This window comes from Scyliorhinus torazame, chromosome 18, assembly GCF_047496885.1.
Source record: "Scyliorhinus torazame isolate Kashiwa2021f chromosome 18, sScyTor2.1, whole genome shotgun sequence".
In the NCBI taxonomy this organism is placed as follows: Eukaryota; Metazoa; Chordata; class Chondrichthyes; order Carcharhiniformes; family Scyliorhinidae; genus Scyliorhinus; species Scyliorhinus torazame.
The window spans coordinates 149,374,307-149,388,054 of NC_092724.1; the positions used below are offsets into that span (position 1 = coordinate 149,374,307).

General features: G+C 42.7%; 1 protein-coding gene across 1 annotated transcript in view; it reads left to right on the forward strand.

Moving 5' to 3' along the window:
- Window positions 1-13,748, forward strand: part of LOC140395604 (dynein axonemal heavy chain 17-like) — an 896,966-nt gene that overhangs the window by 559,055 nt on the left and 324,163 nt on the right. Inside the window, exon 48 of the mRNA XM_072483576.1 lies at window positions 8,671-8,836. Coding sequence (XP_072339677.1) covers window positions 8,671-8,836 — 166 coding nt within the window. The remainder of the gene's footprint in view (window positions 1-8,670; window positions 8,837-13,748) is intronic.

Sequence of the window (13,748 nt, forward strand, 5' to 3'; positions counted from 1 at the left end):
GAGAAAATGAAAATAGTGTCGCAAGCAAAGCAGAAATCTGTAAGGAACGGAAGCTATCCTCTGCAAGCATTTTCGAGCTCTGCACATGCGCACTACACACCAAAATACGAGTCGTTCAAGAAGACGTCTGCGCTTGCGTGTACATCACAATTACGTCATGACGACAACGTAATTATGTGTCACAGATGTGGTAATGCCCACTTAAAGGGGAATTGTCCAGCTTTTGGCAAACTGTTTAAAATGTCAAACTCAACTATTATGCTTCACAATGTCAATCAACTGCTAAATACATTCCTCTGACACACAAACACACAAAAAGTATCATAAAGTCGAGCTGTGGACAAAACAGAAGAAATCAACACTCCAGAAGATTTCACAGAAGATATTTTCTCATTTAGAAAATACTTTCTTTGTTGGTGCAGTTGATTCGTCCATCAAGCATGATCTACAAGCAAGCAAGGATCATCTTAAAACAATGAAGTTACCTCATCGAGAGTATGAGAAAAATCTTCACGCCACGGAAGAACATAGTAAGCAACGAGTGGATGACTACTGTGTTTGTTAACACTATTCCAATCACTTTTTAAAAATTGGATAACGGTGCCTCGGTATCTTTTGAATTCCAAGGACCTGTCCAAGATCAAGAGTCATTATGAAGTGATTCCTCCAGAATGCTCATTGCGTGATTACAATGACAACCCCATTTTTTCACATGGATCCTGCTACCTAAGTGTCACAAACAGAGACATTCAACAACAAGTAAGGTTTGAGATTGTCAATGATTCTCGTTCATCATTTCTTGGTGCACAAGCATACAAAGATTTGCAACTCCTACAGAGAATGTCAATCAAGTGCACTCAATGATGATGTTCAGCAACTCTTACCGCAATACCCAAATGTTTTTCAAGGAATGGGCACGTTACCTTTTCGGTATAAAATCCAACTGAAAAAGGATGCCAAATCGGTGATCCACCCACCTAGACATGTTCCTGCTCCATTTAAAGATCGACTGTAAGCTGAATTGTCAAGACTTCAAACTCTAGGAATAATCTGTAAGGTTACTCAACCTACTGACTGGGTAAGGTCCCTAGTCTGTGTAAAGAAACCTACAGGTGAAATAATCTGTATGGCCTCAAAAGATCTCAATAAAAGTATCAAGAGAGAGCTTTATCCAATACCAAAGAAAGAAGATATCACTGCTGAGATGGCAAATGCTAAAATATTTACCAAGCTTGATGCATCTCAAGGATTTTTGCAGATGCAGTTAGAAGACTCCAACAAACTTCTTTGTACTTTTAATCCACCTTTTGGGAGGTACTGTTTCAATTGGATTACTTTTGGTATCATATCTGCTTCCACAACAATGGAACAGATGACCGAGAATATAGAAGGAGTTTGGGTTTATGTCGACAACCTAATCGTCTGGTCAACAACACCTGAACAGCATATCTAGCGTCTTCAGGAGGTTTTCCAAAGAATTGTCAACTATGGTTTAAAGTTAAACCAGGCCCAGTGCATGTTTGCGGCCTCATCTTTAAAATATAACTGTGGGTAATATAACAATAACAATATAAATAATATAATATAGGGTACCCCTAGACCAGCGTCCAAATGTAGCACGAGCCAGAATTGCCTTCCGCCACATTTCGGCAGTTGGCTCTTCGCCTAGAAACCAAAGTTGCAGAGGTGTTCCGTCTGGGCCGCGTTTGGGGTGAGTCCCAAAGCTTCCACCTCCATCCCTTGCATCTCTTGGATTCCACATTCTGCACTTTCTTGGGATAGGGAGATCTGCATCGCCTGCTGAAATGTTAGGGAGACTGCACCAAAAGCTTTTTCTGAGTTTCCATATTATTGATTCCGCAGATCAAGCTATCGTGGAGCACATCAGACAAAACAGTTCCGTACACTCAAAACTCGGCTAACCTCCGTAGCTGAGATACAAACTCCGTGTCAGATGCACCAGTGGACCTCTCCGCCGTATTAAACCAATGTCTTTGAACGATTATCGTTAGGGTTGGGTTAAAGTGTTGCGCCACAAGTGTCACAAGCTGGTTAAATGTTCGCGTATCCAGCGTTGCCAGGTACGTGAGTCTCTGGATCATGCCGAACATATGTGGTCCACAGGCCGTCAACAGTATAACCATCTGGTTCTCGTTCTCTGTGATGTTGTTGGCCTGGAAGAAATAAATTGGCTCAGCATATTGGTTCCTGCCTTACACCAGCATCAAATGCATCTAACCGCCCAAACAGAGGCCCAGGATATTGCCTGGGATGGAGCATTTATGTTATGAAAAGAAGTTGGATAGGCTCGGGTTCTTTTCATTGGAGTAGAGAAGACTGAGGTGACAACCTGATCAAGGTATGCAAGATTTTGAGGGGCATGGACAGGGTGAATAGGGAGCAACTGTCCCCCTTAGTTGAAGGGTCAGTCACAAGAGGACACCAGTTCGAGGGGAAGGAGGTTTAGGGGGGATGTGAGAAAAAACCTTTTTACCCAGAGGGTGGTGACAGACTGGAATTCACTGCCTCGCACTCTTTAAATGGTACCTGGATGAACACTTGGCACGTCATAACATTCAAGGCTATGGGCCAAGTGCAGACAACTGGGATCAGGTAGGCAGGTCGGGTGTTGTTCATGTGTCAATGCAGACTTGATGGGCCAAAGAGCGTCTTCTGCATTGTATTTTCTGTGATTCTGGATTCTGATTCCCACCCCATAGGACCCATGTGGGATATCACAATTGGAATATAAGATAAAGTTTGTGCCTTGTGCTATCCTTACAAATCTGTATATATCTGTAAAGGTAAAGCTGGACTGAAGGAATTGTGCTCTGTATTTAATCTTTCCTTGTTTAATAAATGTTCATCAGCACTCCTGTAGCTCTGTCCATCCACACCACCTAAAGAAAAAAGTAAAAGTTTGGATCTATCAAGCTGGGTTCTATGTTATTTTCCAAGTCTGACTAAAGATTGTAGACTTCCAGTTAACACACACACTTTATTCAGTGGTTTTGTTCTGTTTCCAGAGCTTAACTAGATATATAATACAGTCAAGAGGTATGACCGGTGAAGCTTACAGTCAAGAGGTATCAAGACCCATCTCTGATGCTGCCCTCTAGTGATTCTGTGGCTGTTACATCTGTCTGTAGGCCCTGGTGTATGTGCAGATGTATGTACAGATCACTACATCCCCTTCCTTTTATTTGACATGTTTCCTAGACTGGCCTCAAGAAAACTACATAACAAGTGGTGAGAATATGCAAATCTGCACACTGTGAAAATGATAAAAGTAATACAGAAACAATTAACCGTGTTGTGAGTCCATCGTGAGAAATGTCCATATTCGTCTTGTGCGTGTGTTGAAGTGTCGTTACAAATCTAGCTGTCGGGTGCCTTACAGCTTCTGCTGGAGCATCTTAACGGTGGTAATAGGGATGATGGTTTTATGTCATCAAGAGTACTGTCTGGCGTTGTGTGGCGTGGAACGACAAATGGACTCTGTCAAGTCCAGTGTGGGAAATATTGGCGTTGTAGGTCGAATCTCTAATAGATCCTGCCGGTTACGGCAAAAAAGTACTCCCGCTGACGAATTGACAATGTAGGACAGCAGTGGCTCCTGCCTGATCACCGTGGCTAGCTCAGACCATCCGCCTTCTGGGTCCGATTCTGACTGCGTCACCTATTGTCAATGGCTTGAGTGGGATCGCATGTTGATTGTGGTATAGTGCCTGCATGTCGTCGAGAACCGGTGCGTTGCCGCGGTCTCTGAATTGCTTTGCCGGTAGGGTTGTCCGGATGTGTCTGCTGAAGAGCATTTGCGCTGGCGACAGTCCTGAGCTCAATGGGGTTGCTCGGCACGATAACAGAGCTAGGTTGATGTCGGAACATGACTCGGTTGCCTTGCTGATGAGTCGTTTAATGATGTGGACACCTTTTTCCCTGTTCCATTTGATTGTGGGTAGTGATTCTGTGTCGCACCGGTGTCTGACCTCTACGTTTTCCTGTGTTTGTGGTGTTGATTCTGTATGTCATCATTCGTGAAAGCTGTTTTATTTCTTTGTTCTGGAGCAGATGTGAATTTGTGAGATTCTTTATCATGCCATGGCATGTTTGTAGTCTGTCATTGTTTTGCAGTGTGCTGTTGCATTGTCCTTCACGTGCAGAGTTGTACCATGTTGTACAGGTCGTTGTTTCATTGTTGTCGTTTCTGTCTTTGTTGTTTTCATTGTTGTTCTTGGTGTTTTTGTCGTTTTTGTCTTAGTTATTTTCATTGGCATTCTTCTTGTTGTCGTGCTTGTTGATTCTGTTTTCATTGTTTTCACTTTTATTCTTCTTTTTCTTGTCATGCTTGTTGTTTCTGGGATGCTTCTTGTTGCTTTTGTCGTTCCTTGTTGCGCTGCATGTTGTTTTTGTTGTTGCTGTTCTTGTTTCTGCTGTGCTTCTTGCAGTTTTTGTTCTTGTTGCGCTCAATGAGTGTGCATGTGGATGATTTGAGTCATTGTCACAGTTATTGGTGTCAGTGTCCTTTGTGGTATCTGCTACATTAAGCGTTTCTTGAGAATGATCTGATGTTGCACTGATGTTGGTGACATCAGTCATTTGTGGTGGATTCGATTCCTCTGCTTTGCTTCCTTGGTACTCCTCTTCTAGAGTCATTTCAGGTTCACTTGAATCATCACTGATTTCTTTGTGCTCCTCTGTTGGAGTCATTTCAAGTTCATTTGAATCATAATTGATCTCTTTGTGCTCCTTTTCTGGAGTCAAAATCTTCAAGATTTCTATTGACGTGGTCTCTGGACTCGTGGTGCTCCTCTTCTGGAGTCAAAATCTTCAAGATTTCAATTGACATGGTCTCTCTGGACTCGTGAGTGGCCGTCCTTTGATTACGGAGTGCTTCTGGGCAGATGAGCTGAGATATGTCAGTGTCGCTGTGATCCTGCACATTCTCTATGGGAATTGTGATTTCTTTGTCACTTGTCTCGCATACAGTGGGTAGACATTCAGTGTCTTCTTCTTCTGGTGGCTCAAATAAGCTTGATAGATCTTCATGGTCTCGTACATGCATGGCGTTCGCTAGGGAGTGTTTGCTTGCTTCCATTTTTGAGTCTGTCACCAAGCTGTCTGTGGAGGCTTGTGTCGCTCTCTTTCTGGAGGCTTGTGTCGCTCTCTCTGGAGTCCTTCATCTCTCTCTTGTGCTCTCTCGCTCTCTCTGTGGCGTCGTCTTCGTCTTGGGTATTGCTGTCATCCCATGTATCGATGATCTGCCATGGCACCATGGTATTGGATTCATCTACCATGAGAAGAGTCGTATTGAGCTTTTCAACCGTGTTGCTGATGCTGTGATCAGGATCTCCGAATGACTCAGCCATGTCTGAGTAGTATTGTGTGTATTGTTCAATAGACAAATCATCGCTTTTTGTTTCGGAGTTGTGATCGTTCTCTTCATGTTCAATGAACAAATCATCTTGTGGAGGCTGGGACCCTTCGTGGTGCGTGGACCACTCTCTGTTTCTTGGCGTCAGGCCGCAGCATAATCCTGCACTCACGAGTCGGGATGTCATATATGCTGGGCTGAAGGTTCCCCAATCCAAAGAACCCATCGTCGGGGTCTTCACGGTACAACACCTCCTAGTTGCGGTTCGTATTTGGTACTGGGGTAGCCATCTCCCAAGATGAAATCTTCGTCTGAGTCGTAGTCTACAAGGACTATATCATCTTCTAGGGCGGTGCTAATTGCTTGTTCCAGGGTGTTGTGACCGTTATTTTCAACTGCTGGTGTAAGTTTGGGCATTGTTCTGTCTTTTGAAGCAAGACAATTGGGTTTTGCAGCTTTAAATTTCTTTTTGTTCATTTTCGTGCATTTCCCTTTTAAGTGGGCATGGTCCTGATCCTCTGACGCCATGAAGCTCGTGACGTCATGCATAGGACTCGATTGCCCATGCGCGCATACAGTTTCCTGTACTGTGCGCTCTTTCGCAACTGACCACGTGCTGCTCCTTTCTCAAGATGGCTGCCGCTCAGAACCTCCATCCTCCTCCGATTCAACCCTGCCTCGTGGTGAGTGTTCACGCCATTTTTACCAATTTTGTTTTTTAATTGATTGTGTTTGTAGAGACTCATAGTACTGATTTTGTTTTTGTTTATAAGCAAGGCATTTTTGTATAGCGATTTCTAGAGTTAGATACTTATTTTGTGAAAGTTCTTCCCTCAAATTTTTATCAGATAGTCCAGAAATTAATTGATGGCATTATCACAGTGTCTCTGAAATCAGCATAATCACAGCCTTGTGGTATTAACTTGAGATTTGTAATAAAACCAGAGATGGGCCCTCCGTTTCTCTGACGAGAGTTAAATCTTTCCAACATCTCACCAGCCTGACTGTTACAGCGTTCATCAAATGTTTTGAGTATAACGTCTACTTTGGTGTTGTCCTCACCTTCTAAGTAATTAAAACAATTATAGATTTCTCTAGCTTCATGCCCTCCTGTTGAGAGTAGTAGGGCTATTTTCGTTGCAACAGAGGTAGTGCTTAAATCATTAGCTGTGATAAATATTTGGAACAGCTGTTCAAACATTTTCCAGTTCTAACTTAAATTACCGGTTGTTTCCAGCTGCCATGGAGTTCCAACAAGTTCCATCCAATCAGTTAGTCGTTGAGGATCCATTTGCTGCAAAGTCTTCCACAGTCGAATATCCGGTTTAGGGTTTTCTTCTCTTGCTGGTGTCTAGCTAGCTTTCTGAAATCACTCCTGGTATCATATGTTATTCTCTAAGTCTGAATAAAGATTGTAGACTTCCAGTTAACACAAATACTTTATTCAGTCGGTTTGTTCTGTTTCCAGAGCTTAACTAGATATAATACAGTCAAAGAGGTATGACCAGTGAAACTAAGGTAAACTGCCTACGCTGAGCTGTCTGTCTGCTGCTGCTCACCTAGCCTTGTGCTCCTGAAAGAGGCGGAACCTCCCTTGGGCTGGACCCTTTATACCCGTCTCTGATGCTGCCCTCTAGTGATGCTGTGGCTGTTACATCTGTCTGTAGTCCCTGGTGTATATGCAGATGTATGTACAGAACATTACAGGTTCCATCCTGGGATTTGACCTGTCCAGTACGAACACTAGCTGGTGGTGTAACAATATGTAAATATAAAAATCCTTCTGTCAGCCATGTAACTTGAATCATTATATGCTGCTTCCTTTCATTCCCACTTGTATACAGACATGTGACAATCATCTTAACTCAAAGATATTGCTGCAGAAGTGCCCTAGTCCAGTGTCCTGGGCCCAATCATCATCAATTGTTTCATCTGTGACCTTCCCTCCATTATAAGGTTAAAAATGGCAATATTTGCTGATTTGCAATGTTTAGTTAGAGAGTGTTATTATTGCACAACTTCTTACTGGTGACAAGAGCAGGTCAGAGTCCAGGAATTCTGCAGAGATTAAGTCACTAATCGACTTTCTCAAACCCATTCACCAGCTACAAGGCACAAGTCAGAAATGTGATGGAATATTCTCCACTTGCTTGGATGAATGCAGCTCCAACAATGCTCAGGAAGCTTGACACCATCCAGGATAAAAGAACTGGGGCAGCACGGTAGCATACTGATTAGCACAATTGCTTCACAGCTCCAGGGTCCCAGGTTCGATTCCCGGCAGGGTCACTGTCTGTGTGGAGTCTGCACGTTCTCCACGTGTCGGTGTGGGTGCTCTGGTTTCCTCCCACAGTCCAAAGATGTGCAGTTTAGGTGGATTGGCCATGCTAAATTACCCTTGGTGTCCAAAAAGTGTAAGTGGGTGTTACTTGATTACGGGGATAGGGTAGATACGTGGGCTTGAGTAGGGTGCTCTTTGTAAGGGCTGATGCAGACTCGTGGGCCGAATGGCCTCCTTCTGCACTAAATTCTATGATGATATCAGTGATGGATTTAAAGAAGTACTGTAACATCATTGGCTGTTGTTGCTGTTACCTATGTATATTCGTACTTAACTGCTGTTATTTTGAATTCTACTCAGTTACTGTTATTTCGATGTTTAGTTCACTGCTCCTGTTTTTAAGTTCATACTCTAATATATAAAAATAATGAAGTTTAAAATAAAGAAGATTAACTTTCACCACATCTTCTCAACTACTTTTTTGTGATCAGGTTACTACCATTCTATTTACAGTTCTTCAGATAATCAACCAGTCATGCCCACACGCAGTAAGACCTGGATAATATGGACCGATGAGTGACAAGTAACATTTGTGCTATACCAGGGCCAAGCAGTGACCATTTCCAACAAGAGAGAATCTAACCACCTCCCCTCGACATTCAATGGCATTACTGTACTAGCATCCTGAGTGATAAAATACAACTTCAAGATTTATGTGTTATCGGTATTTGCTTTAAATCTTGAAGTTGTCTTGCAATGGTGGCGAACTCCATTTTAAAAAAAAAAAAAAGAAAGAAAATCAGAAGTTCCAAGCCATTATGGCGATGAATCTGGGGGCAAATTGATGGATCCTGCAAATAGTGCAGATGGAATTAGTTTCTAACGAGGGCCATATCTACAGCAATAATTGAAATTTGTTGAACATAGTTGCTTTCAATCATAATATTTCAAATAAAATCTTGCCTGTTACAATTAAAATATATACATTGAAGTATTCATTCTGAATTCCCTATAGCTATTCTTGAGAAACAATTAGAAAAGAAAACAGGAAGAAACTTTGGCCCACCTGGAACCAAGAAATTAATCTATTTTATTGATGACATGAACATGCCGGAGGTGGATAAATATGGAACTGTAGCACCTCATACACTAATCAGACAACATTTAGATCATGGGCATTGGTAAGTGATTTACTTAGAATCTACAAAGTACAATTGTTGATATTATATACCTAATGTAGTGTATTAATAGCGTGTACATGGTGCTCGATCTCTATCTGCATTAGCCTTGCTTTTTTGTGGCACAACCTTTGGGTTATACATCAAGCCGGCCGCACCTTAACATCTCCATCAGGTCTGGGATGACCTCTTCCGCAGGCTCAGCATCAGACTGGGACCCAGCTGGGTCCTGGGATTCAGCAGACCTCCAACTGCTGTCTCGCCTGGGGGTTCCTGCCTCCACCTGATGTGCATCAGCAGCTGTGTGATGCTCACCAGATTATGCACCCGAAGCCTGACCACCAACATTTCCCACCGAGGTGTGTGTATCTGGGTTGGTGGAGGGTAGGGATGACAGGTGACAGCTGTGCCGCCATTATGGTAGCATCCTCCGGAGCTCTCCTCCGAGGTGATCTCCTGGGAGGCGAGAGAGGGCGCCACCCGGGATCGGCCAGTGCCGTCGGCTGGAGGACCTGCAGGAGAATGGACACATGGTCATTGGGAGGGATCAGTTAGTCAGTAAGGCTATAACGACTCCCGTTTGACAAGTTCTCCAGGTGGAGTCTGGTGGTTCCTCACCTCTGCGGCGTCCACCAGCCTCCGTGTTGGCGACTGCTCTGTCCTATGGCCACCCCAGTGACCTTCAGGGCCTGCTCCTTGAAGGAGGTGAGGATTCTTATGTCCGGGACACCATTGCCAGTCTGAGCCCTCTCCCGGCGATTGAGGGAGAGCTTTTCCTGAGGAGACACATAGAGGGCATTGTTAGCCACATGTGTGGTTCACACTGGTGGAGAGGCAGAGGGTGATTGAGGGGAAAGGGGCTGCCCTATAGCTGACTGTCTGGGACCTCTGGTGAACAGGACATCCCTCCTGGCTTCCACTGCATCTAGGAGCCTCCCCAGATCTGCAACCCTGACTCTTGGGGCCGGTGTCCTGGGCGCCATTGTTGTGAGCTGGCTGTCGTTATCTGAGGGGGGGGGGGGTTGTGGCAAGAAGGCTGTGGGTTTAGTGGACCAATTAATGTTGAATAGCCAGGCCGAGCGCCGGGAAGTTCGTGGCAGTTCCCGCTCGCTACCACACTGAGGGCGATTCTCTGGTAAAATGTCTAAGTGTGGTTAGATAGTGGTGGGAAACTCGTCGACAGAGCAGGCAGGAAACTCCCAGCAAAACCCGGCAGAAATAACACTGAGAAACTTTCCCGTTAGATCTCATTCTTTATAATTGGAGTGCCCCCATGTGCACATTAGAGATTTTAACTTTATTCCTTCAGTAGAAACTAGAAAGAACAAGAGTTTAAGCCAAAGTGATAAAATAAATCTTAAAGGATGACCTGTGAGATAAACCCCACAACAAAAACCCACAAAAAATGTTTAGGCTACTGCTAACTCGGGTTGTCTTATGTTACTGCCCTGAAAATTTCTGTAAACCAACTTCCAAACCATCCAAACTTGGTGTCGCTCAAAACCAACGAGCTTCCTCTGGGTGGCTCTTTTGGGTGGACAGCTGACCTGTCGTATGGAAATGTAGCTTGACAGTTTAAGGCGCATGGTCTTCCATATGTTATGGGCCAGGATTAAGAGAACCCCAAAGTGTATCATGGGAGTTCACCTGACCCACAACTTTTACTAGATTGTGGTATGGGAAGCACGCAGTCCACTCTACAGGTGTGGTACGGCAGAAATGGAAAAGTATTTTTTAAAGCAAAACAATGTTTATTCTATGAACTCTTAAGTTAACCTTTTTAAAACATACAGTGAACATTTTAGCAACCATTAATTCAAATACAACCCCCCAAAGAATACAACACTAAGTAATCCTTTAAGCTTTACTTTTGAAATGAAAAAAATGAAAATGAAAATCGCTTATTGTCACAAGTAGGCTTCAAATGAAGTTACTATGAAAAGCCCCTAGTCGCCACATTCCGGCGCCTGTTCGGGGAGGCTGGTACGGGAATTGAACAGTGCTGCTGGCCTGCCTTGCTCTGCTTTCAAAGCCAGCCATTTAGCCCTGTGCTAAACCAGCCCCAGTTAACATCCATAAGACTTAAAACACCTTTTGCCAGAAGCACATCAGGTTAAAGTCACTACTGTTATTAGTTTTAAATCACCAGGATCGATTTACAGTCTTTAGATTACAGAGAGATTCTAATACACCTTCTGGCTGTGACTGCAGTTATCCAGCTCTGAAAACAAAACTAAAACACACCCTGCAGCAAACAGCCTAAAAGGAAAGTAAAAAGCTGACAGCCCAGCTCCACCAACACTCTGACATCACTGCAGTAATATGAACAGCCAAACATTTCTTAAGGCGACATTCTCATGACACTCCCCCCAAGAAAAAAAAATAAACCATCAACTTCAAGATGGTTTCATTTTTCACCTTTTCACTATCCTTTAAGAAATGCACACCGTAAATATACTTTTCATTTCAAAAAACAACACACGCAAACAGTTATAATAATATTGTCCATTTTTCTTCTTCCTCCAACTGAAATCCTTCTCGATTGACGGTCTCTTTCAACAAGAAGGTCTCTGCACAATCCGTCCATTTCTCTTTAAAGTCAGATACTTTAGTTCAATCTGATTGCAGAGTCCCTTGTAATTCTCCAACACAGGAGCATTGGCTATCACCGCTTTCAGGCAGTCAAATGCCTGTTGACACCCCGCTGTCCACTGGAATTTGTTACGCTTCTTCAGCAAGTCCATCAGTGGAGCAAACATGCTGCAAAATCTTTGCACAAATGTTCGATCAAATCCACTCGTGCCAAGAACTCGCATTATTTCCCTTCGTCTTGAGGGTATCGGAAATTATTCAAGGAAAGTGACTTGGGCTTTTCCAAATTCACTTTTGGCTAGGTTTACCACCAAACCCGCCTCCTGAAGTCGATCGAATAACTCCATCAGATGTTTTAAATGTTCTTTCCATGTCTGGCTGAAAATTACCAGATCGTCGATACACCGCACAATTGGGTAATCCTGAAATGACTTTGTTAGTTAACCGTTGAAATGTGGCTGGTGCGTTTTTCATGCCAAATGGCATAACTTTGAATTGGATATACCATCTGGAGTCACAAAAGCTGAAATCTCCTTCGCCCTTTCGGATAAAGTAACCTTTAAGTAAATCCAGTTTGGAAATAAAAGCAGACTGTCCCACTTTCTCAATGCAATCCTCCAAACGTGGGATAGGATAGAGTCCGTTCTTGTAACTGCATTTACCTTCCTATAGTCCACACACAACCGTTGGGTACCATCTGGTTTAGGTACCATCACTATGGGTGAGCACCATTGGCTGCAACCCACTTCAATTATGCCATTTTTAAGCATACTCTCAATCTCTTTGTTGACCTGTGCCAATTTTAAAGGGTTCAGTCTGTGGGGATGTTCTTTGATTGGAACAGCATTTCCCACATCTACATCATGTAGCTATTTTAGTATTTCCCAATTTCCCAATTTATCTCTACAAACTTGCCCATATATCAATAACTCTTTCAAGGCAGTCCGTTTTTCCTCTGAAAGGTAACTCAACAATTTATCCCAATTTTTAAGAACATCCTCGTTTTCCAATTTAATTTGAGGTATGTCAAATTCACAGTCATCTGGATTTGGTTTGTCACTTTGAGTTAGAATCATTAAAACCTCCTTTTTCTCTCCTTCCCTTTCAAAGTACCTTTTAAGCATATTCACATGATACACTCGGTGAGTTTTCATTCTATCTGGTGTTTTTACCACATAATTCACCTCACTTAATTTCCTTTCAATCTGATAAGGTCCACAAAACCTAGCTTTTAAAGGTTCACCTGTTACTGGTAAAAACACTAAAACTTTATCTCCACTGGCAAAATTACGAACTTTGGATTTCTTGTCCGTTACCCGTTTCATCACATTTTGTGCAACTTTTCAATGTTGTCTAGACAATGCACCTGCTCTATTTAATCGTTCCCTAAAATTTGACCGGTAATCCAATAATGTAATTTCCAATTTCTCACTCACCAATTTTTCCTTAATCAATTTAAGTGGTCCTCTTACCTCATGACCAAGAATTAGTTCAAAAGGATTAAATTTGGTTGACTCATTAGGTGCAACCCTAATTGCAAACAGTACGAATGGAATTCCTTTATCCCAATCCTCTGGATAATCTTGACGATAAGCCCTCAACATTGTCTTTAATGTCTGATGCCACCTTTCTAACGCTCCCTGCGATTCTGGATGGTATGCTGATGATATAAATTGTTTTATTCCTAAGCTATCCATAAGTTCTTTGAATAACCTTGAGGTAAAATTTGATCCTTGATCCGATTATATTTCTGTGGGTAGTCCATATCTGGTAAAGAATTTAAGTAACTCCTCCACAATCTTTTTAGCTGTAATATTACGTACTGGAATGGCCTCTGGAAACCGAGTAGACACGTCCATTATAGTCAACAGATATTGATTCCCACTTTTTGTTTCAGGAAGCAGTCCTACGCAGTCAATTAGGACCCTTGTAAAAGGTTCCTCAAATGCTGGAATGGGTATTAAGGGTGCTGGTTTTATCACTGCTTGAAGTTACCCTATCACTTGACATGTGTGACATGATTGACAAAATGTAACTACATCTTTATGTAGTCCAGGCCAATAAAAATGTTTCTGGATTTTAGCTTGAGTTTTCCTTATTCCCAAATGACCTCTCACTGGTACCTCATGTGCAAATCGCAGCACCTCCTTTCTATACCCTACCGGCAATACTACTTGATGAACTTCTGCCCACTTTTCATCCACCTGTATATGTAAAGGTCTTTATTTTCTCATCAAGACATTACTTCACGGTATTAACACTCTGGTATCCACTCAGATTCCTCTTCCGTGTATGCTTTCTGATACATCCGTTTTATTTCTAT